The sequence below is a fragment of the Protopterus annectens genome, chromosome 3.part1, assembly GCF_019279795.1.
Source record: "Protopterus annectens isolate FY-2018-M chromosome 3.part1, PAN1.0, whole genome shotgun sequence".
NCBI classification, from domain to species: domain Eukaryota; kingdom Metazoa; phylum Chordata; order Ceratodontiformes; family Protopteridae; genus Protopterus; species Protopterus annectens.
Window position 1 is genome coordinate 256,157,253 of NC_056732.1, and position 26,256 is coordinate 256,183,508.

Below are 26,256 nucleotides of genomic sequence, written 5' to 3' on the forward strand. Positions count from 1 at the left end.
GTGTGAATGTGATACATCAAGCCTGAAACTGGGACACAGCTCCAAAAATAGGTACATCATATCAGGGGGTAAATCTGGCCTGAAAATAGGAATGTTCCGCAGTTATAGGAACAGTAAAAAGGTGTATGTCTAAACTAGCTCCTAGTAACCATTGCCTCCTTCTCTCCTGCTGCTGCTGGCACATCTTGCAAATGGTATAATATGATTACATAATCAAAATGCCTATTCTACTTAATCATAATCATGTTGTGAAGATGGCACACATTGCTACCATCTTGCTGGCTATTTCAGGGTAGTACTGTAGAAACCCACCAGATGTATCCAGGCAGCAACACCATCACTTCATCAGCCCATACATGCTTAGTGATGGTGCATGCCTGGAAATGGTCAGTGTTGTACTGCATTTCTGCCACAGTTTTAGGGTTGTGCACAAGGAGGTTTGTAAGCAACTGTCTACATTCAGTACATAGTCTGTGCATGCATCACCATATTCTAAACCCTGTGCCAGCATTTGCTAACTAGATGTCCCTTTGGGAAGTCACCATACAGAAAGTGACATACAGGTTAGATATGTCATATGTGGGGAAGTATGTGAAGTACTACTACACACACACACATCTGTAAACTGAAAAGAATCCCCTGTGCATCACTAGCTACTTGGCAGTTCACAATATGATGGACTCCTTATTAATACACCCCTGTTGCCATGGGGTATAGACCTTTTGCCTCCAGTGCAGTGTATGGTACTTAGTATCTCAGGGAGGTGTGCAGTGTTTTAGAATCAATACATGGTACTGTCAGTCTCCTCTGTAGCCCTGGTGAGTCATATAATGCTCTTCCACATGTAGCAGCATGATATCAAGGAACCTACTGAGAATTCATGAGACAGATGCCTGCAAAATAATGTTTTAACAGTACGTCACTGAAAGGTCCTTGTAGCTAAGGTGGTACAAGCTATGCATAGTTTGATATTCATGGGAATATGAAGAGCACATTTTCCCACAAATTCACCATGTGGACAAAATATGTTAAACAAGCTCCTGATGTCATCTTGATTCACCGAGTGATCCAATGTCTGGTGTTCAGTCAGAATATGGTATGTCAACTGCTTTCTATCATCTGTGAGCCTTAAGCCTGTGAAGATGCACAACCTGGTCAGCAATGGCTGAAGTCAGAGCAGTTAAATGCTACAGAGTTCAAACGGATGCAGCTGTTAACAAGACTACAAAATGCAACACTGACATTTTTGACATGCTTTCTCTCTGGCATGCTTTCTTTTTATATGAAGTTGTGTAGTAAATACTACAAGCAGCTTCGCTGGTGCCTTTGAATCATGACTGTTCTTTTATTTAATTCCATTAAATCTCATTGTTCACTCATCTGCTTTGTTTTAGACCACTTCCATGTATTTTATGTACTCATTTGCACATAAGTACTGTGCTATGCAAGTTTTGTGCGACTATTCATCTTACCTTTATGAATTGGCACCATGCTGCATTTTGCCAGGAAGTACAGAAAAGTCCTTTGTTTACTTTGCAAATTTTTTTATGAATTCCATCGTTCATTTCTTAAATGTAACACATGTAATATATTTTTCCAGACAAGTTGAGTTATGCATGGCAAAGCCATTATTTTGTTAAAATAAATGTATTTTCTTTCTCAGAGTATTTGTCAGGTTGCCATCTGTTGCACTTCAGAAACAGAACAGTGCTTAACAATGTATCTGATACTGAAGAGCTTCAGCTGCTCAAAACATTCTGACTGACATTGCAGGCTACAGGACCTCTCAGCACACCAAATCATCTATTACTGCACTGCATATCTGCAGGAGGCTTCTTATTTTTTGTTGTGAAGGATGTGTGGCACACTTGATTGCCCTTTGTGGCTTCTGTTGTAATTAAAACAATTTGAGGCATTTCTTTGCTTATTTCTTAGAAGCCTGCTGGAAACCTTCCAACCAGTCTTTTTCTTCATTGAGGGCTTCAGTTTACATACCTTGCCATCTGCAGGATTCACATGTATACATTTTTATTTTCCTTGAGAAATATTTTCCTTACAAAAATTTCTACACATTTTCTGATTTTGGGTTTGCCATATCAACATTTTATTTTAACATTCTGGACATACTCCATTACCTCTTGCAGATCTTCAACCTTCCATGCCATTGCAACTTCAAATGCTAAATGACTTTGTGGCAAGCAGGTACCTCCTGTAAGACAAACACCATAAATGTTTAATCGGTTTGATCTAATTTGACATCCAAAGGTGCCTTGTCTCCATTTGCTTCAGTGACACCACCCAATATCACTAGGAAAGTTTCATCATTTAGAAAGGGAGCCTTCCACTTCTAGTTCTGCCTTTCAGCATTGAAAACAGTGACTTAAAGAAAAGAAAAACATTTTGAGAAGTGATATAGGATCTCTTCAACTTTAACATGGACATTTTAAAAAGTTACAAAAGCTAATGGAGCAAAAGTGGAGTCTGTCATAAGATTTGGAATCTGGGACATATATGTTAATTGTGATAACAGGCCCGCCACTGATACTTGTTTAAAAGAAAGTTGACAGTGTTAATTCATAATGTTGCATCGTGATTACCTTATTTATATGACATCTTTTTAGCTTCCATTCTGAGCCTGAAAAATTTCCCAGTTCCTCTCCTTTCTGCAAGTACCATCGAAGGCAAGGGCATACTGTTTACCCATATGGGATATGGACTACTACTAATAGCCAGTGCCTCTAAGAAAAAAAGTTAGCAAACTTAACAAATTCTCTTAGTTTAACATTCTTAAACAATTTCAATCTTCTTTAATGTAATCTTATTTTTATTGTAGTGATATTCTTTTATTCAACCCTGTTTTTGGTTGTGGCACTGTTTTATTCAATTCAAGTTTTTAACATACTACTTTCCAGCGACACCCTTGGCTTGGAGATGTTTTTTAATTGCATTCTCCTTTAATTGTATCATTCAGTTGTTATATTGAATTGCAATGCTTAACTAATTAAGCAATTTAGTGATTTAGAAATGACTATTTAATGTGGCCATTTGGCTTTTTTAAAATTAACTTGAGGAAGCTCAGCATTAAGCTGAGCGAAAGCGCTTGTTATATCGTTTTGTCCATTTGATGTGAATAAAGATCTCAACTTGGATTATCTTCGCTCTACTTTCATTTTTTGGCTACGAGGTCACTGCACTTGGACTAGTTGGGTTTGCCACTCTGCCTGGATTTTTGTGTTTCTCAAAAAAACTTAGCAGCCTTACAAATGCTTTCTAACAAAATCTGCAGGGCAAAGTCAGACTAAAAAACTTCATCAACTCAAACTACACCCTCCTAGGGGAAGTTATAAATGCCTTCTAAACCCCAACCCCAGCTGGAAGTGGTAAGTAACTACACCAAAGCTTATACTGAAGCCCTGTACAATCACTTGTACAAGTGTATAGACTAGGCTGTTCCAGAGAGAATCAAAGTCAGAGCCCCAAGTAAAAAGAAGCCTCCCTGGTGGACATCAAGCACAAATAAACTTTACAACAAACTCAAAAAGTTGCTGTCTATGAAAATTAAGTTGAGGACCCAACAATGAAAAACACCCTCCTCAGCCTAAACAGGCAAATAAGACAACATGTCAAATCCTCTAAGGGTAACTTTGAAAAAAGTTTAGCAATCATAACCAAAGTTAACCATAAGGCCTTTTACAGCTACCTGCATGTAGGCTGTCCTCTAAACAAACTAAAACATGAACTAGAATCACCATTAAGTACCCTATTAAGTCACAGCCTAAGCACAAACTTTGTTTCTGTAGAATGAAGAACAGCAACAGTTATTCCCCTCCAAAAAGATGGCTTAGTAACAGACCCAGGTAATTATAGATCCATAAGTCTGACCAGCCTCATCTGTAGAGCCATAAAACATTTCATCATTGATCTCATAAATAAAGACATAGGTAACCTCCAAACCCTGGATCCGACCCAATTCCATTTTGTCAAGGGCTGATCCTGCCTGTTAAACCTGGTAGATTTCTTCAAAACTTTGACCAGGGCCATTGTCAAGGGCAAATATGTGCACACAGCATACCTTGACTTGGCAAAGGCCTTTGACACAATCCCACACTCGGGCATTACCAATAAACTTAGCAAACTGGATGTAAATCCCTTTATTGTAAGATGGGTTGCCAACTGGCTCACAAACCAGTCACACACTATTAAAATGGGTGACTCCTCATCAACCAGCAGACCTGTCATCAGCGGGGTGCCACAAGGACCCCTACTGTTTGGTATATACTTCTCAGAACTTCAGGCCAAAACTAAGGGGTTGTGGCTGACCAGGTTTGAGGACGACTGCAAACTGGGTGCAATTATTGAATCCCCAAATGATGTCAGTATACATTAGGAGGGTCTTATGTAGACCAACGACTGGTGTCTTAGTCACGGTCTCAAACTGAATGCAAAGAAATGCACCATCATTCCCTTCAGTAAATACAATGTCCCTTCATGCTGTCAAATTAAGAACAATATCCCTTGTACCTAGAAAGTGGTAAGAGATCTAGGATCACAAGTAGACTGCAATGTTAACTTTGACTACCATGTGCCTACTGTAGTAAGGCAGGCATTCTACGCAGGACACTTGATTAGCAAAGACATTGCCTCTAGAGCAAAGGAGGTTATAACCCCTCTATATTTGTCACTAATCTGGCCCATAATTGAGTATAATGCCCCTTTTGGCATGTACTGTACAAAGAACCTGCAGCAACTGGAGAGACCTCAAATTCAGGGACTCCAGTATGTGCCTTACACATACCGACTAAAGTCCTTGTCACTGTACTCAGTATCATATAGACGTCTTACGGGAGACTTGTGCCTGGCTTACAGAGCAATCTCCGACCCAAACCTAATGAATTTGCTGCACATCTGTAAATTAAACAAGACTAGAGATGCCCATTCCAGGGACCTAAATATGGCCTGCAGCTTGAATAGGATGTGCTGGAGGGACAGATTTGTCTCCCAGTGACTGCAGCATCTTTGGAATAGGCTACTGATTCATATGAAGCAGAGCACCTCTATGACACTGTTCAAAAGAAACCCGAACAAGTGAATGGGACACCGTAAATTCTTACTGGTGATAGTGCCCACAGACTTCTTGGACATGGGCGGTCATTACTAAATACAATCCTGGGTATTGACTACAGTATTTATAGTATTACACTGGGATGAAACGGCTAGGCTTGAAATGACCTCCGGGTCAATAGCTTAGTATCCTGCTATGATCCTATGAGCCTATGAATTCCTTAAAGCAGAATGGAGAGATGGTAAGATAAGGAAGCAAAGGAGAGTAATATTACTGGAAATGAATTCATCCTAAAATCTTGGTGAGTACCTTAACGAGGCAGATCCTGTTTTTTTACAAAATCTCACCAAGACTATACTGATATATAGACTGTATTTTATATAGCATATATCATGGACAGAATTAAGTTAAAAAATAAAAGGGACAGCTGGGTGCACAAGCTCCAGGATAAAAAAGTGCCCAGTCTTGTTAGGGGCACTAGTGCCACGACTGGAAAAAATGACAGTGTTGAATCCTCAAGACACAGAAACATTTTTACAGTGGGGGCAGGCCAGGCTCGGGGAAGACGGCCCACTGTTGTAGAAGGAAGTAGCAGTTCATAAAAGTGCAAAAACTGCTAGGCTAAAAAAGAGCCATAAAGATGATAGGATAAGAAAGAAATTATGTATTGTTAGTATTATGTCAGAAGCTCAGAATTTCCAGAGAGAAGAGATGCAAAAAATTGAGAGAAATTAGAGGAAAGAAAAATACTTGCACAAAAAATGTCAGACGCTTCAAATGCAAATTTGTGTTCATTAATATAACATATTCATGAAAAATATTATATAGACCAAGAAAACTTGGGCTGTATGGAACTGAGGAAGTGGGAAAAATAGAGAACAAAATCTATAGATTTTTGAAAGGGCTAAAAAAGAAATATCATACGGGAAAGAAATAGATATCTTTATGCAAAGGAGAATGCCAAATTAATCAGTACAAAAAAGCAGCCCCAAAGATATACAAAAAATAAGATCACAAAGGGGGAACATAGAACAGAAGGTTAGTAAAGTAGAAGTTAAAAAATTAGAATTTCAAGTTATGGAATACCTGCAAAGTATGATTTAGCACAGAAAGTCTAACACAGGTTATATCACAGCATAAGAGAACGAGTCCCCCAATTATGGAAAATCAGGAGGAGCAAGAGACATTTGAAGAAGAAATATGGACATGAGAAAGAAAAAGAGATTTAATATGTTGTCTTATTTATGCAAATGTGCAATATTTATGCAAAGGAGAAAGCAAACTAAATCAATACAAAAAGAACAGCACCAAAGATATTTGAAGAGAAAAACAGGTAAAGGCATCCAGATATGGAGAAGTTTACAATACAAAAAATAAGAAAACAAAGAGGGAAAGTAGAAAGGAAGATTAATAACAGAGAAGTTAAAGAAATAGAAAGTGAGCTTATGCATTATCTGCAAAGTGTAGAATTTAATGTAGAAAATCTTACTTTGATAACACCACAACAGGATAGAATAATGATTCCCCAACTTAAGAAGAAACCAATGGAATGTGAAACATCTAATCAATTACTATATGAAGATAATTTGTAGGCTTCTTGTAGGCTTCAGTAGGAAGTCAGTATAAAAGGCAGCGGTGGTGCAGCGGGTTAGCGTTGTCGCCTCACAGCAAGAGGTGCTCCTGTTCGATTCTCGGCTGGAGCACCTTCTGTGTGGAGTCTGCATGTCCTCCCCGTGGTCGAGTGATGCATAAAGACATGCAGGTAGGTGCGTGCGTGAATGGGTGTGCCTTCTTTGAAGGCTGGGTGTAGGGCTGGCAACTCAGCACCGTAAAAATCCACTGCCAATCATTAGCAGACCGGAATTCCACTGTGGCGACCCCTATCAGGGAAAAGCCAAAACACATTACTAGTAGGAAGTCAGTATAAAAGTTTAGTTGGAGTTACACAGAAAGGGAAGGAACAGGAAACTGTGGCAACTCTGATGCAGTCAATGTTGTGAAGTGACAAGCCAGTAAGTTCCCATATGAAAGAGCAACAGATGACACAAGATGAATCTGAAGAGAATATGTCATAGAAAAATGCTCTGGAAATTTCTGTAGAATGCCTACAGAAAATGGAGAACAAAGAATGTGCCCTCAGTTTAGAAGAAAATGATCTAAGGGAAGAGTTGCTTGATTTAATAGAGATAGACATATTAAGATCAATAAAAGAAATGGACTACAGAAAGTAAATAAGACCCAAAATGTTAGAAGTTTGATAAAACAAATTAACACAGAAATCAGGACTTTTCATAGGTATTCAAGTTATGTAATAGAAGTAAATTAATAGATAAAGTCTTAACACAAAAACACAGGGCAGTAAGGGAAAAGAAAGGGAAAAATCAAATGCCATCATGGAAGTATCAAGTAGAGAAAACTATAAAGTAATTAAGACAAGAAGTGTCACTGTTAGAAGAGTACAGAAGAGAGAACATATCAGCAAAAATACTTAGAAAGATAGATGTTTTAAAAGCAATGCGCAGCATCAGAATAGACCAGGATCTGTCTTACACTATTGCAAATAATAAACTAAAGATATCAGCACAGGCAGAAAAACGTACTACAGATAAATAAGCAATTTATTGATGACCCAAAAAAAGTTTTATAGAGAATTGGGAAGCAAGGCAAAAGGAATAGAAACACCACCAAATATAGAAGAAAAAGACACATTTTGGAGAAATGTCTATGAAGATCCTGTGAAACATAACAACAATGCTGACTGGATAGAAGAAGTAAAAGAAAGAATAAGAAGTTCAAATGACCAGGATATGAAATGGTATGAAGTAATCAACACAGAAAGTGAAACAAAATTAAGAACCACTCCTAACTGGAAAACCCTTTCCAACCTTTGTCTAAAAGTACTGACATCTTTACATGAAGATTTAGCTACAAGTAAGAACTATTTAGATGCACACCCCAAACAGACGCCAACCTGTTTAACCACATAAAAAAAAAAATACTCCTCCTTATGAGTGAACCTGCAAGTTATCCTAAACCTATACACTGGAATTGATGCCGACAGAGTTTATAATCATTTAGAAGAAAACACAATCATGGCAATAGAACAAAAGGGTAACAAAAGAAATTCATATGGAACAAAGGATCATTTGTTGCTAATTAAAGTCATAATGGAGAAATGTAAAAAGGGAAAAAATCTAAGTATGGCCCGGATAGACTACAAAAACACATTTGACAGCATCCCACATTCATGTACATGTTAGTTTACAAAGTGCATTAAAATGTTGGAGAAACAGACAAATGCAGGTTTTGAAAAACAATTGGAAACAGTTGCACAACTTGTTGCTGGGTGTGATACACTAATGACAGAAGGCCTGTATACTGAAAGGTATAATAATGTGGCAAGACTGTTGCAATGGGGATTGTGCAAACATTATAATATTAAAGTAGTTGAAAAGCATTGGAAACATGAGCCACAAAGCATTATAGAAAATGATGAAGTTTATATCAGATGGAATCACCCATTACCAACAGTTCAAAAAGTAGATGTCAGAAAACCAGATATAGTAGTCCAGGAAAAGAAAGACAAAAGATGTACTGATCATAGAAATTGCTACACCCAGTAATAACAGTGTCTTACGCACAGAGACACACAAAGATTTACAGGCAGAAATCAAGGCAGTACGGAAGAAGGATACCCAGACAGTTCCAATAGCAGTAGAATTTACAGTCATATTTAGATATGTTACCAATACATGTAACCTCATATGAATTGCAGAAGTCAATTCTGGGCACATTGTGGGTGCTGCAAAGAGCATTTTGGCTAACATCAAAGATTGAAAGAATATTCATTTCATGAACTTTAATTATAGTTTGACTTAGAAATGGGGTCCATTTCCATCATGGTATTAGAAACCCATACGTCTTGGAGTAATTAAACTGTCAGGAACACCACTTTGCTCTTCCTGTTCTAACTTACAATTTTGGAGTGATTGACTGGCCCCAAAAGGGATTAAATCAGTTGGACAGGAAAGTAAGAAAAATGTTTCATGCTTATCAAATGATATATAAAAATCTATGTATACCAAGATTATATATTTCTCATTCTGATGGAGGTATGGGCCTCCTAGAACTGGATTACTTGTATAGCTCTGCAATTGTAGGACTGCATACATACTGTATCTGCTGACCTTACCGATCCAAACATAGTGAAAGTTTTAAAACACGAGGAGAACAAGTCTAATATGACTTCCCTGTTTAGGAATGGAAATCAAGCAAGAAGTAGACAAAAATCAGGCAGCAACTGAGTGTGCCAAAAAAAAAAAAAAAAAGAAAAATATATGGAGATGGATTAGATGAGAAGGCAAGAAATGTGGAAAAGGCATAAATATAGTTGCAAGTACAGAAAATCACGTGAACAACCTCATATCGATCAGGATGTGATGCAGGAATGGGTAAGGAGAAGAGGCGAATTTAAACCAGAAGATGAAAGGGTAATATTGGTGGCCCAGGAGTACATATATGTTGGTTAACAAAGTTCATTGAATATGTGGGAGAAATAGACAAATTCAATTTTCTGTAAAACACAGCTGGAAACAGTTGCATATCTTGTTTCTGGGTGTGATGCACTAAACAGAATAATAATGATAATATGCCAAGACCATTGCATTGGGGATTGTGCAAACATTACACAACTGAAGTAGCTGAGAAGCATTGGAAATATGAGCCACAGAGCATTATAGAGAATGATGAAGTTTATATCACATGGATCAGCCATTACCAACAATTCAAAAAATAGATGCGAGAAAAACAGATATAGTAGTTCATGAAAAGAAGACAACTGTAGCATTGATTATTGAAATTGCTATGTCTAGTGTCTTATGTACAGAGAGACACAAAGTCATAAAACACCAGGATTTGCAGGCAAAAATGAATGCAATGTGGAAGAAAGATACCTAGAAATTTCCAATAGCAGTAGGAGCAATGGGTCTCATAAAAAAAAATTTGCAGGTCGTATTTATTTATGCTGCCGATGCATGTAGCTCAATATGAATTGCAGGAGTCAGTTCTGGACACATTGTGGGTGCTATGAAGAGCTTGTTTTGCTGACATCAAAGATTGAAACAGTTCTAATTTTATGAACTTTAATCATAGTTTGAGTTAGGAATGAGGTCCATTCCCAACATGGTATTAGAAACCTAAAAGATTTGGAAAAATTAAACCAGGAACAGTACTGCCAATCAGTGAAAAAGCCAACCAAATGCCAATTAAACAAATAACTAACCTCTTACAAGCTCCTTAATCTTCAGTCTCCTGCATCTTGACACCCCCACACAATTTTCTTGTAAGCTCTCAAATGGAACCCCTTCCTACAGCCTCATGGGCCATTAATTGTCAGGACTAGCTCTGTAAACAGCCAGACCCAAGCTTCACTGCAGCAACTACATCTCTATGTTAGCCTCAAGACTATGACATTAGCTCTCCATCAACCTAAAGGATATTTACACATATGCCGTATTCAGACCACACTTCAAAACATACCTGATGGCACAATGCAAATTCCACATATAACCTAAATTCCTCCTTTGTGCAAACATCCAGCTTCATCTTAATATAGTCTCTCCTCAAGCTAGCATCATATCTGTGTATATATATATATATATATATATATATATATATATATGTGTGTGTGTGTGTGTGAGTGTGTGTACATAGTTCTCAACTTCTGCCTCGATGACCCTACCAACTTCCTTCTTCTATTCCTCTTCAGTCTCTTTTTCTAATTGCATTTATATATGTAAATATATTTTGTAAGTTCTCATTACACCCTGTAGTCAGAATATGTGTACTTTATTGGTCATACCCTTTGTGCACAATATTTTATACATATTGTATTGTATTACGTGTTTTTCCACAACCCAGGCTGGCCCTGTAATAGGTCATCTTTGATCATTGCCATACCCCTGTAACAAATTTAAATCAAGTTAACATGACTGGTGTTTTATATCATTTTATTCTATCAGTTGATATGCAGAGGTAATGTTAACTAGACACCCCAACTCCATTATGTCCCTTTGTATGATTTCATGAATGATGGTGGCTTTTGCTTTGCCTCAGAAACCTGAAAATTAGTAATGATGAATGTTGCTTGATTCTGCTTGTCTGCTTAATAGTAACAAAAAAAATACAGCTGTTTGAAACTAAGAGAAAAGGTACAGAAAGCAAAATTAAGTCATTATGTGTAATATCCTTGTGGTCCTTTTCTTTGTTCTTAGAAGCCTGCTGAAGACCTTCCAACCACTCCATGCCTTCTTTGAGGGTTTCAGTTTATATGCCTTGCCATCTGTAGTATTCACATGTAAACATTTTTATTTTCCTTGAGAGGTATTTTTGCATATAGTTGTGGGTTTATCTTATTTATAGGGCATATCTATTTTTTTTCAAATATATAATTATAATGTTTGAGTCTGACAGTAATATGCAGATTATGTTGCTGTATTTGAATAATAATAATAATAATAATGCTCTTTAGGAATGAATTCTATTAGGTCTACTTCATAACATTGAAATTTCATAACGCTGAATTTCATAACATTGAGACCATAACATTGAAAATTCAAAACAATGAAAATCCAAAACATTGAAAACTCAGAACATTGAAAGTGTGATTCACAACATTGAAAACTACAATGCATATGTAAATAATATCCTCTCCACCTATAACAACACCTAACTAACAACCACACTTTCTAAACGTTTGCATCTCACATCCTCCCTAATTAAATATACTAACTCCAAGATCGCACTACAGTGGAAAAAAGTTAATTTTGTAACAGTGAGAAATTAACTTTTTTTCCACTGTAGTGCGATCTTGGAGTTGGTATATTTAATTTACAGAGGGTGTGGGGGGCTCAGGGGGCTTGCCTCCCTGCAGAAATGTTTAGAAAGTGCGTTTGTTAGCTAGGTGTTGTTATAGCTGGAGAGGATATTATTTACATATGCATTGTAGTTTTCAATGTTGTGAAGCACACTTTCAATGTTATAAGTTTTCAATATTTTGGATTTTCAATGTTTTGGGATTTAGATGTTTTGGTCTCAATGTTATGAAAGTCATTGTTATGAAATTTCAATGTTATGAAGTAGACCCATTTTATTATATCCCATCCTGTTAAAGAGATGCATTAAAAGTGGCCTGCTGATTGACAATAACAGTGATTTAAATGACATAACTTTATAATGATCTCTTCACCCTCACTGGGTCAGAAGATTACACTAAAGTTCACATAAATTTCCCTACCTAAAGCAATGTCATTAACTAGTCTGTGGCTGCTAACAAAATGATATGCTTTACCTCAGTCAGTAGGGGCTAAGCAGCAAAGCAGAACTGCTGTTGGTAATGTGGGATCTGAAGTAGTTAACTTCATTTTATCTGCAACCTGTGGGTATTCGGATCCATATCGGATCCGAGCTGCAACTTTACAAGCATCTGGTCTGAGCTCCAAGCTCCTTCCCCTTATCCAAAACCCATCACCATCTCCTGCCTTCCCACAGATCTCATTTACCGCTTTGTGCATCAGCATTGTGGTCTCTGTAGCTCTGAGACTTAGGGTTTTCGTAAGTGCTTTTGGGGATATTTTTTCTTGTGTGAGTGAGAAAGTTTATCGTTCGTTCCCTTTCCTCCCCCTAAACACTTGTTTGTCGGATATTTTAGTTTGTGAGGTAGTTATTGGGTAGGCCCTTCCCTTCCCTATAGGTATGCGTGGTCAATAGTGTGTTGGGGTTTGGTAGATGTGGCTGTGTGTGTGTGAAAATGTTGGCTCAGCCAAAACCTACCTTCAAAAAAGGCACAGAGTGTGGCCATAAGCTTTCACCGGCAGAAGGTCACACTCTGTGTGTTGTTTGCCTGCGTGTAGCCCATTTTATCTGCCCAGTGTAGTGTGTGTGCTGGATTCAGTCCGAGGGCCCTGAAGGATAGAAAGGCCAAACTGGTGGCTAAAGGCCTGCTCCCTGCTTCCACATTGGACTCTTCAACCTCGGCCTCAGCTTCTGCAACTCCCCCCCCCCCCCCCGGCTGGGACTCACCCTCCCGCTAGACCTGCTAAAGGGGATGCAAAAGGGAGAGACAAAAGAAAATATACAGACAGGAGAGAGCGCAAGAGAAGAAAGGGGATAGACCCCGTAAATGGTGTCTGGATCGGGAGTCCTTCCCTAGCCCACCTTCCAAGGTATCGATACCTGTATCTCCACAGCTCCACTCCCCTAGGTTCTTCCCGGAGCCTTTCAGAGCTGAGGCCTTCCTCCAGATTCTCCTAGCGACCAGCCAGATCTGAGTCGGTTGCTTCCTCTCTCTCGACTCGGAGTCTCTCTGAAATGGATATGGACAGGATGATGAGGAGATTTATTCGGACCCGAATCCAGATGGGGGTCTTACCAGGCCCCTCTCCCTCTGGAAGGGGGACCTCCGTGCCCTTCTTTCATCCAATTTCTCCTTCCCCAATCCAGCCTGCGGTTTCGGGGTTTATGGATCCGAGGATCTTCGGAGCTGGGGATTCGGCGCCGATGGTTCCTCTAACCTAGACTCCGGTGATTACCTTGAGTTCCTCGGATCCGACCAGCTCTCGGGGCCGAGGACGGGGAGTCGGACCCGAGGGGATGGAGGTGTCTTCGGTTCCGACTTTGTCGGATCCGAGCCATTTCTTTGGAGGTCCGGCTACCCTAGCCTCGGTCCCAATCCTCATGTTGGACCCAGGGAGAGCTTCCTCCTTATTGGGTGCTAAGGAAGTGCGCTATCCATCGGCATTTGACATAGTGGAGAGGGTTCTCTCCCAAGGATCGAGACCCCAGCCTATTTCCTTGGATTCCACCCAGACTCCCTCGGATTCGGTTATGACTCCCTTCAGCTTGTCTCAAGGACAGCCCATGCTAGAGTAGCCCCAGGCGGTTCCCCTGGAGGAACCCCCCGCGACTCACAAGCCCTCTTCAGAGAGTCCCACTAAAGAGGGTCCTCGTAAGCACACATGTAAAAGGAGGCACCTGGACTCCCCTGAGTCCTTGACAGAAGACACTGATTTAGATGAAGAAGGTTCCCCCAGGTCACCTCCAGAGGATGTCTCCTTTGGAGACATCATGGAGACCCTCCAACAGAAGGGAGGTTGGTCAGCCCCAAAACCTTCTACGGATGAATCAGTGTCTCTGGAGGCTTTTGGTATGGGCCCATCTACGTCCTGGGTGTCACGACCAGCAGATTCCTTGGTGGATCTTATCACCACTCGGGCATGGAAGGAGCCTGACACCATAGAGCCAATACCTAAATGCCCGGACAAGATTCTTTCTCCACCCTCTGTCAGACAGGCATGGTATAAGGGATCCCATGTGGATGCTATGGTGGTTGCAGCAGCCACCAAGAGGGAAACGGCTCAGGAAAGTTCCTCAGTCCACCCTCCGGACAAGGAGTCCAGGACGGTGGATCGATTTGGGAAGCGCGTATATTCTTCAGCAACATTTTCCATATGAGCACTGAACTACTTGGCACATGTTATATAACTGCAGCGAGAACTAGTCACAGAGTTAGCTGAGTTGCCCCCAGAGTCTTTGTCGCAGGAGGACAAGTGTCTGTTCTCTGTGAAAATGTAGACTCTGAAGTCAGTATTAAATACGTCCATGCACCTCCTTTCTCATGTTATGGAAGGAGCAGCTAGGGTGTCTGGGACTGGCATAGCTATGAGGCGACATGCTTGGCTCAGACTGTCAGTTTGCGGACCCCTTCAGGGTGTCTTTCACGAATGCTCCCTTCAATGGTTCTTCTCTTTTTGGGAAGACTGTACATGACACCCTTGTCCAGAGTGAAAAAGACAGGAAGACCTCCTCTGCCATCGGAATCTGCTTCTCTAGTCCTCAAAGATCCTTTTCCAGGAATCAGAGAGGGTAAAAGAAGATGTGGTTCTGGAAATCACAGTTTTCTTGGGACTGTCAGAACAACTCGGCCCCTAGAGGCAGAGGGGGACATGACAGATGCCGTACCACAGGCAGAGGGGGTCCGAGGAACTTTGGGTCTAGGGAGCCCTTCCCGGATAGGCCTGTGCAGCAGCCCTGAGGGGTTGCCCGACTGTCCTACTCTGGAGGCAGTCGGGAGAAGATTATCATTGCACCCAGTGGTGTGGGAGTCCATAACTGCAGACCGTTGGGTGCTGCAAATAATATCCAGAGGTTACACCATCCTGTTGGTTACCCCTCCGATCCAACCAAAGCTCCTCCCACATGTTCCACCCACTCAAAGGGAGACAGCAGCACTAGAGGTTTCCAAGCTGCTTCACAACCAAGCCATCGAACTGGTCACCACTGATCAATCCGGGTCAGGCGTTTACTCCAGGTTCCTTTTAGTGCCAAAAAAGACAGGGGACCTCAGACCCATCTTGGATCTGTCAACATTAAACCTAGCTGTCGCCAAACAGAAATTCCGAAAGGTCACCCTGCAGTTCATTCTACTGTATCTTCGAGAATGCAACTGGATGTGCTTGATAGCCCTCCAGGTCGCTTACTACCATATCAAGATTCACAGACGCTCCAGGAGATTCCTTCGCTTCTGGCTGGGAGCCAGTAATTTCCAGTTCAGAGCCCTACCCTTCGATCTCACCACAGCCCCCAGAGTGTTTACCAAGGTAATGGCAGTCGTAGCGGCTCACCTGAGGCTTCAGGGGATTCAGGTATTCCCTTACCAAGACGATTGGCTCCTCACTGCTTCCACAAAGCGTCTTCTTTGCCACGCCAGAGACTCTATCCTTCATCTTGCAGACCTGCTAGGGATTACTCTCAATGTTTCCAAGTCCCTCTTGGACCCAGTACAGATCTTGTACTTTATCGGGGCACGGCTGGACACCCTTTGACTGAAAGTCTTTCTAACTCCAGACAGGATCCAGAGTCTATGGGCTCATACATCAATAATTCCTGGCCCCAGGTTACCGAAGGCAGGTGACATTCTCAGAGCCCTGGGTTAGATGGCTGCAGCAATCTCTATTCTCCCCTGTGCCTGTCTTCACATGCGAGTTATTCAATGGACTCTAGCCATACAGTGGTCTTGGCTAGATCTCCCCATGGAATATCCAATTCAAATTAGCAAAGCCTGCAGGGCGTCACTCCTCTAGTGGCTCCAATCCCGGGAGATCGCAGTGGGATGCCCATTTGTTTCATTCACAGCCCAAGCCACAGTGACCATGGACGCCTCCCAGCTCAGGTGGGAAGGGTATTATCTGGGGAGGACGGTCCAAGGCACATGGTCCCAGATCGACACCAGATTGCACATCAGTGTTCTGAAGATGAGAGCAGTGCGTTTAGCGTTGCAAGCCTTCCACACTGTTATTCCACTGGGACTATTGCAATTCAGTCAGACAACATGTTGGTTGTCTGGTACATCAACAAACAAGGAGGAACAAGATCTTACCCTCTGTGTCGCGAGGCCATGAGTGTGTGAGAGTAGGTGATCTCCACCAGTCGGATTCTGATTGCAACACATATCCTGGGACACTCCAACATTTTAGTTGACAGATTGAGTTGGGCTATTCTAATGCCATATGAGTGGTCTCTGAAACAGTCGATAGTGGAGTAGATAGTCCTTGCGTGGGGACAGCCTTGCTGCGATCTCTTCGCATCTCCTTCCAACGTGAAGTGCAATGAGTTCTTTGATCTGATTCCCTCACCAGGGGATCGCCCCAGAGATGCTCTAGTCCATGCTTGACCTCCTGGGTTACTGTATGCTTATCCCCTGTTACCACTCATTCCGAAGTTTATTCAGAACGCTTGTCAACTGGGGTGCAAAGTGATCCTCATTGCCCCGTTCTGGCCTCGTCATGTGTGGTTTCCCTTCCTCTGGTCTCATGTTCTAGCTCCTCCTTGGATTCTGGATCCCTGCCCGGATCTCATTTGTCATCCCTCGGGCACCTGTCCACCCAACCTGGACAGCCTCAAGTTGACAGCTTGGTTACTCCAGTTCCCTTGATTGCCAGGATTCCTGGTCTTTTGTCTTCAGTGAAAATTATTCTGCTGCCCATTATTACGGTTCAACCAAACACCCTAATAATGGGCGAGTTCAACTACCCCACCATTAACTGGGAAAACTACTCGTGTACCAACTCCTTAGCTCAACGTTTTCTGGAATTCATAAACTCCAATACCCTGGATCAACTTATCCACACCCCCACCAGAGGCAACAGTATCCTAGACCTAGTCATTACCAACATGAGTGACCGGTGTTCCACACCTGAAGTCAACTCCTCATTGGTCCTATCAGACCATAAGCTAATCCCCCTTGATATCCACATCCCGCCCCCACCCCCCATTAAGGAAACCATGGTAAAAAATTTCTCCAAAGCCAACTTCTTGCTTCTTAAGACAGAAGTGGTGAACTTCATGACACCCATGCAGATGGACAATACAGTTACAACTGCTGAATCCTACACAAATTCACTCTATAAGCACTTACACGAGTGCATGGATCGTACTATCCCAAACAGAACCAAGACGCTGTCCTCCAAAAAAAGGAAGCCAATCTGGTGGTCCCCTGCCATAAACAAACTGTACAACAGAAGGAAGAAACTGTTGCAAAAGAGAGTAAAATCACATGAGTGGAGGAGCTCCCTGGTCAGCCTCAGTAAGAAGCTGAGATCCCTTATAAGATAGTCCAAAGCTAGCTACGAAAACAAAATTGCCGCTAATTCTAAGAACAGCCACAGAGTATTCTATAGCTGTGTCAAGAATCTCGATGGCAACACCCAGATCTGCTATGAGTTACAGCACAATGGCATGAAAATTACAGAACCAACTGATATTGCCAACATCCTGGCAGCGCTAGCTTTACCCCCCCCCCTCACCCCCTAAAGGGCCCATATCTATACAGGCAGAATGGAGAGTCCCTGTAATCACAACTACGCAGGAAAAAGCTGCACTGTCTAAAGCCAAAAACACAGAATCCATGGGACCAGACAACATCCCACGCTGAATTTTACATGAACTTCAGAACAAACTGGCTTCCCACTTAAGCACCATGTTCAATAATAGCCTCGCATCAGGCTTTGTGCCCACTGAATGGCGCACAGCAACAGTTATCCCACTCCACAAAGGGGGAGCCACCACTGATTCCGGGAACTATCGACCTATTAGCCTGACGAGCCTGGTCAGCAAGGCCATGGAACATATCATCATGGAACTCATAAACAAAGACATTGGTAACCTCCAAACACTGGATCCCACCCAGTTTGGGTTTGTGAAAGGCAGATCATGGCTCCTGAAACTGATCAACTTCTTTGAGGCAGTCACCCAAGCCGTAGATGAGGGAAAGGTGGTTCACACAGCCTATCTTGACCTCGCGAAGGCTTTCGACACCATCCCCCATTCTGGAATTATAGCTAAACTCACTAAACTAGGTATAAATCCCTACGTCACAAGATGGGTTGCCAACTGGCTCACTGACAGAACCCACACTGCAAAAGTTGCAGACTCCAAATCTGACCTCAAAGCAGTGACAAGTGGAGTACCATAGGGTTCCGTCCTTGGACCTCTCCTGTTTGGTATCTACTTCTCTGAAGTACAGGCTAACACAGAAGGACTCTGGATAACTAAGTTTGCAGATGACTGCAAACTAGGAGCCATAGTCAAGTCCCCAAATAATGTGGACATCCTACAGAAGGGCCTCGCTGAGACAGATGCCTGGTGTCAGAGCCATGGCCTCAAGCTCAATGCCAAAAAGTGCAGTGTCATCCCCTTTGGTAAAAACTCTGTACCTATGAACTACGACATAGGCAGCAATCTACTTAACACCGAATGTGTGATAAGAGACCTTGGGACCCAGGTGGATAGTAGTCTCTCCTTTGATAGTCACATCGCCACAGCAGTCAGGAAGTCCTTCTACGTGGCACACCTCATCATAAAAGGGTTCTCATCCAGGAAAAAAGAGGTCATTGTTCCCCCCTACTCAACACTCATTAGACCCATTATAGAGTACAACGCCCCTTTTGGAATGTACCTCACAAGGCATCTACAACAGCTGGAAAGGCCACAGAAGTACCTCACAAAGAGGATTACTTGCCTGAAACAAATGCCCTACACTGACCACCTCAAAAAAACTCCAGCTTTACTCTGTAGAATATCGCCTACTCCGAGGTGATCTCTGCCTAATATAAAGCTATGCCAAACCTAGAGCTGTTGGACATGCTACAACTAAAGAAATCCCAGTCCCTCCGAGCTACACGCTCTAGGGACCTTAACCTTGTCACCACAATAAACAGGACTTGCTGGAGGGATAGATTCCTGTCCCAGAGACTTCCCATACTCTAGAACAGGCTACCCATCTATGTCAAGCAAAGTTCTTCATTAGCACTCTTCAGGAAAAATCTTGATGAGTGGATGGGAAATTGGAAATACACCCTGGGGATCACTTCTGTGTCTCTGCTCGACAGTGGCACAGGAAATAACTTTCTTGGGTGGCGTAAACCAGGGAACCTTGTTGGCCAGGCTTATATAGGCCCTTGGGCCGATAGCCTAGTACCTACCTACCTATGAACCTATGCTGGCATCTCATAAGGCTTCCACTAGGAAGATTTACTGCAGTAAATGGAAACGATTCTCTATTTGGGCTTCTCAGAGAAACCTGGATCCTTTTACAGCCCCTGTTTCTGCAGTGTTGGATTTCTTAGCCAGCATTTTTCAGCAAGGGGCTAGTTCCTGTACTGTGAAGGTGCAACTGGCAGCTATTTCGAATTTCTATGTTGGCGAAAATATGAATGCCCTGGCCTCTTCTAGACTGTGTAAGGCTCTTCTTAAAGGCACCTTTCTTTTGCATCCTCCAACTAAGAACTCTGTTCCTCCTTGGGACCTTACCTTGTTCTCCAGGATTTAGTTGCTTCCCCCTTTGAACCTGCAGCATCAGTAGATTTGAAGTTCTTATCCTGGAAGACACCCTTCCTAGTGGCCATTACATCGGCTAGAAGGGTTTCTGAGCTTCAGGCTTTCTCTGCCGTGCTCCCTTACTTGATCTTACTTAAGGACAGGGTTTCTCTCCGTACGAACTCTTCTTTCTTACCAAAAGTGGCTTCTGAATCAAACAATTAACCTGCCTGTTTTCTTTCCAAATTTTCAGAACAAGGGTTAATATAAACTGCATTTGCTAGATGTTCATAGGCGACTTCGTTTTTATTTACACAGAACAAAGCCCTTCCGTAAGTCTGACCAGTTATGTGTGTCTTTTTCTAAGCCCTTTTTGGGTCAAGCCATCTCCTTGGCTAGATGGATTACACTATGTATTACGCACATTTACAAAACAAAGGTTTGTCTCCACCTGGTCCTGTTAAAGCTCATTCTACCACATCTATGGCGACTTCTGATGCCTTTTGGTCTTGGCTCTCATTGGATGACATTTGTGCGGCAGCAACTTGGGCAAAGTCACATACCTTCATTTCTCATTATAAGTTGGATTTGATCTTCAGAGGGAGAGCATCCTTCGGCTCTGCAGTGCTCAGGAATATCTTTCCATGAGGGCCTCTCAGGAGTTTGAGTTTGAGTAGCTGGAGACTCTGTCCCACAGGTTGCAGATAAAATGAAGTTAACTACTTCAGATAAAGAAGTTATGTACTCACCATAACGTTCCATCTGAGTAGTTATACTTCATTTTTCTGCATCCTTTCCACTCTCCTTCCCCCGAACGTTCTCATGAGTTTTTCATGTATGGTTTATGCTAAGTTGAGTTGCTGATTGGTTTGAGTTGTGGCAAACTTGATCTGAGGGAAGGCAGGAGATGGTGATGGGGGGAGGAGCTTGGAGCAGATGCTTGTAAAGTTGCCGGCTCGGATCCAGTATGGATCTGAATACCCACAAGTTGCAGAAAATGAAGTATAACTACTCAGATGGAATGTTATGGTGAGTACATAACTTTTTTTTTTTTTTTTTTTTTTTTTGAAGCTTACACTGGCTCATCTCATACACTCCCTTAGCACCACCTTTTAGCATAGCAATGTATTGTCATGCGGCTATGTAGGCCAACACAAAAATGACTGGTTAAATATGGCATGTAATCAAAGCTGGGTTATATAAATTAATGAAACTTTAAAAAGTAGTGCATTTCTAGCAAAAAAGTAGTACCTTTCTAGCATGTATTTAAGAATGCTACAAGGCAACTTGATAAAGAATTATTCAATGTGTTAATTTATCTCATACATGTCCCCTTTTTCCTTCTGATATGTTTTGTTTTCAGGCCCAAGTGAATCCTCTGAAGACAATGCTTGAGTTAATAACAAAGTATTTCATGGACTTTGGAGAAAATGAAAACAATGCGTTGAATGAAGGAGTTCCTTTGTCTTTAGCCCTGAAACAGCAAACTAAAGCTCTGAAGCCTAGATCCTCAGCAGTAGGTACTCTGAACATACTCGACATATCTGATGATGAAAAAGGTGGAAGCACAGCAGTATCTGATCTCAGAAGGGATGTTATCAGGTATTACTAGAGAGTTTTAAGTTAAAACATAGTTATTTTTACTTTTAAAGTGAAATCTGAACTTCTTTTCTCTAAGAAATCTGCTAATTATGTGTGTAAGGAAATAATTGTATGAGGATTGGTTTGCCTAGGCTGTTGGTAGAGTGCCAATATTATTGTTTTACTGGTCTAAGCCTGAATTCAGTTGCAAATGTAGACAGCCTGGCATTGTATTTATAAAGGAGAGTTGTCTCGGTTTATTTTTCATGGTTAATATAGCAGTTTCTTGCTTTATTACTGACCAGCAGGAAGTAAGTCCAGGGCTGTAGATACAGAAAGACACTTATAGTGGTATCTGTCATATACATGCACATGTCAAATATATAATCCATTTACATGAAGTTCATCTTAAAGTTACCTTTACAGTCTTAGTGTTATAAGGCTTCCTTGTATCTAGGGTATCAGTAGCTTCACATCACCCCCCAACCCTCCCCCCCCCAGAGGATGCAGACAATTATGCTGGACAGTATGCCAGTGCAGTATACGAACAACTGCGTGGACTCAGCCATACCCAACATAATTAAAACCTGCCCCTCAAGGAAACAAACCTATTAGGCGGACATCCTCTATCAACAGGCTTTACAGCAAAAGGAAGGAACTGTTGTCCAAGGGTAAAAAGGAACAAATTCCAAATTGGAAAAACTCCCTCCTCAGCGTCAACAAGCAAATTATATCACTAGTGAAAACCTCCAAAGCCAATTATGAATTGAAACTAGCCTCTGAAACAAATGGAACCACAAAGCCAGGAACCTCCATGGCAAAGCCCAGGTTTATTACAAATTTGTACTTAATGGTGCCACTTACACTGGTCCTGTTGACCTTGCCAACCTGCTAGCAGATAGGTTCAGTGGAAACTTCACCCCCTATTCCCCCTAAAGGCCTATTCGACATCCCCGATACTTGTACCACACCTCACATCTCATCTCTATGGATCAAGTGTTAAAGGACCTGATAGTATCCCAGACTGTATTCTACACCATCTCCAGCAAGAACTAGCTTCATCATTGAGCAGCCTATTCAACCATAGCCTAAGTAAAGGCTTCATTCCAGCAGAGTGAAGATATGCCATTGTCATCCACTTGCACAAAGGTGGTGCCACTACTAACCCTGGAAACTATCACCCCATTAGCTTGACCAGTTTGATCTGTAAAGCTATGGAGTGTATTATTATGGATCTCATAAACAAGGACATAGGCAGTCTCTAAGTACTTGACCCCACCCAGTTCGGATTCATCAAGGATAGATCTTGCCTGTTGAACCTGGTTGACTTCTTTGAGACTGTCACCAAGGCTGTGGATGAGGGAAGGTCAGTACATACAGCTTACCTTGACTTGACCAAGGCCTTTGACACAATCCCCCACTTGGGCATCACCGAAAAGCTAACACAGCTGGGCATAAATCCATATCTCATCAGGTGGGTGGCCAACTGGCTCACCGATAGGACCCACAAGATCAGAATAGGTGCCTCCACCTCCGACAACAGACCTGTCATTAGTAGTGTTCCCCGGGGATCTGCCCTGGGACCCCTGCTGTTTGGTATTTACTTCTCAGTGGTCCAGGCAAAGACAAAAGACTTGTGGCTGACCAAGTTTGCGAATAACTGTAAGTTGGGTGCTGTCACTGACTCCCCAAATGATGTTGACATACTGCAAGAGGGTCTCACAGCAACAAATGACTGGTGCAAAAGTCATGGCCTTAAGTTAAACACAAAAAATGTATTATCATACCATTCGGGAAAAACACGGACCCTTCTGATTACAACATTAATGGCAACCTCCTAAGCATACAACCTGTGGTGAGAGACCTGGGTACTTAGGTTGGCAACAATCTCATATTCAACCATCATGTAGTGGCAGTGGTCAGAAAAGCCTTTTACTTGGTTCATGTCATAAGTAAAGGGATTGCATCCAGAAAAATTTTTTATAACTGTTTCTTCATTTGAAAGAAAAAAATGTTTAGCAACATGTTAAGGTGTTCATCATATTGACACTGCTGCTGTACCCTTAGGTATATGGGTTATAGACTACCAAGGATATAACAGTCAGCAAGCTGCCAGTGCTTAACTGCACATTCCATGTGTCCAGACTCTCTGCAGTTCAAGGTGAGGTAACTAAAAAATAACTTTGGGAGCCAAGCTTTTGAGTTTTACTGCAGCCGAAGGGTATGCTCCTTTGAGGCTTTCAAGGATCAATGATTGGATTGTGCTCTTCCTTTGTTGGGCATATATGTTCTCTTTGGGGAAAAAACTTCCTTTCAGTATTTTTTGTTTATACTTTTTTCTGATGTAAAGTTATTTTAAAGCTATGAGGCTGTTTTAATAGACTGCCACCAGATAGTACTGTACTTTTAAACGGGAGTTTTTTTTTTCCTGTTAGAAGTCATTTAAAGTAACTGAAAACCATTTCTTCTGTAGAAAAAAATGTGTGTATTTTATTTTGTAGAGCTGGCAAAGTGTTTTAACATGGTTTTTAATGTGTTTGTCTATGAAAAAAGATTTTTAAAGACTTTTATTTTTAGTTTTTATTGGCATTTGCTGCTTGTTTTCCATGGGAAATAGGCATCATTTTTGGCTTGACCATGGAATAAACTTTCTGTCCCACTGTTGGCCCTTCTTCTAGCCACAAAAAGAAAGTTCAGCAAACTGCCTTTACCACCACAACAGACAAGCAATTTTCCTTATCCGCAGGTGGGTGACTCTGCTTTGGCCATTAGTTGTACTTCAGACAACTCATCTTTTACCCGGATCCCTCTGGCGCAGCACCTACATTCACTATTGACGGACTGTTAGACATGTCCTTTGTGGGCAAGGGAGAGCTACTCTGGTTGGTTCTGGAAGAGGGAACAGGGAAGGCTTCAGTATTTTGTCAAAATGTTTTGCCCATCCCTGGGGAAAAATGCTGCTGCCATTAATAACACTGTTGCTCCCATTTTTCCTTTTCAAAAAGAAACACAAAACTAAACATGCATCTACACCTCCTCAAATTTTCTTGGACAAGAGTAATTTACTGGGTCTGGATGAGGGTTTATTTACTCTAATGATTTTTCTTATAAATAATTGTTGGTAAAAGAAAGAGGGATACCTCTTTCCAGGAAGCGATTCAAGATTCTGAATCTGGACAAGAAGATGAAGAAACAAGTATAGGGATTTCTCCTCAGATTTCTGATTCAGACTCAGAGACAAGCTCAGTTTCTGATTCTCTCTGTGGGTGGGGGGGGGTCTTCTTTCTCTGAGACTATTTCCAGAATGTCCTAGTGGTTTTAGTGGGAGAACACTGAGGTTTCTCAGTGCTGCAGAAAATACTATTAGCTGTTAGCAAAGGAATTTCCAGAACGTTCACCTATTCCACCAGTTCTGTCAGCTCTGGGGAATATGTGTTACTGCCTGCAATTTTCCTGATATAGACAGCTACCCATAAAATGCAGATAGGATGTGTAAAGTTCCTCAGTTTTTATGTTTTTATGCACTTTTTCCAAACCTGATCCAGCAGCTGTACCTTTATTTAATCCTTCTGCTGCTAAACATTTAGTTAATTTTAAGCCTACACTTTATGATAAGGATGGAAAGATTATTTATAAATATGGGCGGAAGTGCATGCTTCTGCAACTTGGATTTTCAGAATTTTGAATTATCAGGCTCATATGTTAAGGTTTGCTCTAACTAACTGTAAAAGTATGTGGAATGTTTTCTTTGCAGTTTCTTCTTCTGAGGAAAAATCTACTTTAAATAATTCAGTTTCTTCTACTGTACAAGTTGCTACTCATTATTTATAGTGTGTGTATGATTCAGTTGATACTTCAAGGACTTTGGCCACTGGTGCCCTGGTATATTCCCAGAACCTACCAGTTGATGTTAAAATGAAATTTTAATGTCTCATTTAGATAGAGATTTAGTTTCCGGACCCCTCTGCTGCAGAGGTAATCAAAAAAGTGTGATGAAAGGGTAAGCTGATATAGGAAGATTTTCAGACCTCCTTTATCAAGTTTTCTAGGGGATTCTGTAACTCCTCATCCAGTTTTGGTAAGGAATAAAATAAACAGTCTCAACAAAATACAGGTAAACAGGAAGGAGGTTCCAAGAAGACTTCCCAAAAAAAGGGCAGTTAAAATGACTATTTATAAGATTTTGTTCCCCCCTCCCACCATGACCCCCATTTTTTTATTCTAGAAGGTCCGAATCTTCACTTTTCTCTTTGGCGCAGATAGTTTCAGACAAATGGGTTCTAAAAATCCTCCATCAAGGTTATACCGATGGCAGTGGGAGTCAATACCTCCTTTCCAGGGGGTAATTCCTCATTCTGCAGACCAGACTCCTGCCCATCATTACATGCTGTCCCACAGAAAGATAAAATCAGTTCACCCTTCCCAGGTGGGAAAGGGGTTTTATTCGAGGATATTTTGAGTGCCAAAGAAAGAAAATGCTTTGATACCAGTTCTGGATTTTTCTTTCCTAAACCTGTTTGTGACAGTGCCCAGGTTCAAAATTATGTCACTTCACAACCTTACCTCTTCCTCATTCAAGTTTCCATGTAACATTACATTTAAAAGATCCATATCATCACATTCATATTCATACAGACTTCAGGTTTTGTGTGTTTGGATCACATTATCAGTTCTCTCCTTACCCTTTGGTCCATACACTGCACATAGAGTGTTCAAAATGTGTCTAGCTCCAGTTATAGCTC

At 41.4% G+C, this 26,256-nt stretch overlaps 1 protein-coding gene across 1 annotated transcript in view; it reads left to right on the forward strand.

The window, feature by feature from the left end:
* Positions 1-26,256, forward strand: part of MINDY4 (MINDY lysine 48 deubiquitinase 4) — a 1,921,738-nt gene that overhangs the window by 308,316 nt on the left and 1,587,166 nt on the right. The window contains exon 3 of the mRNA XM_044066745.1: positions 21,297-21,535. Within this exon, the coding sequence (XP_043922680.1) occupies positions 21,297-21,535 (239 nt within the window). The remainder of the gene's footprint in view (positions 1-21,296; positions 21,536-26,256) is intronic.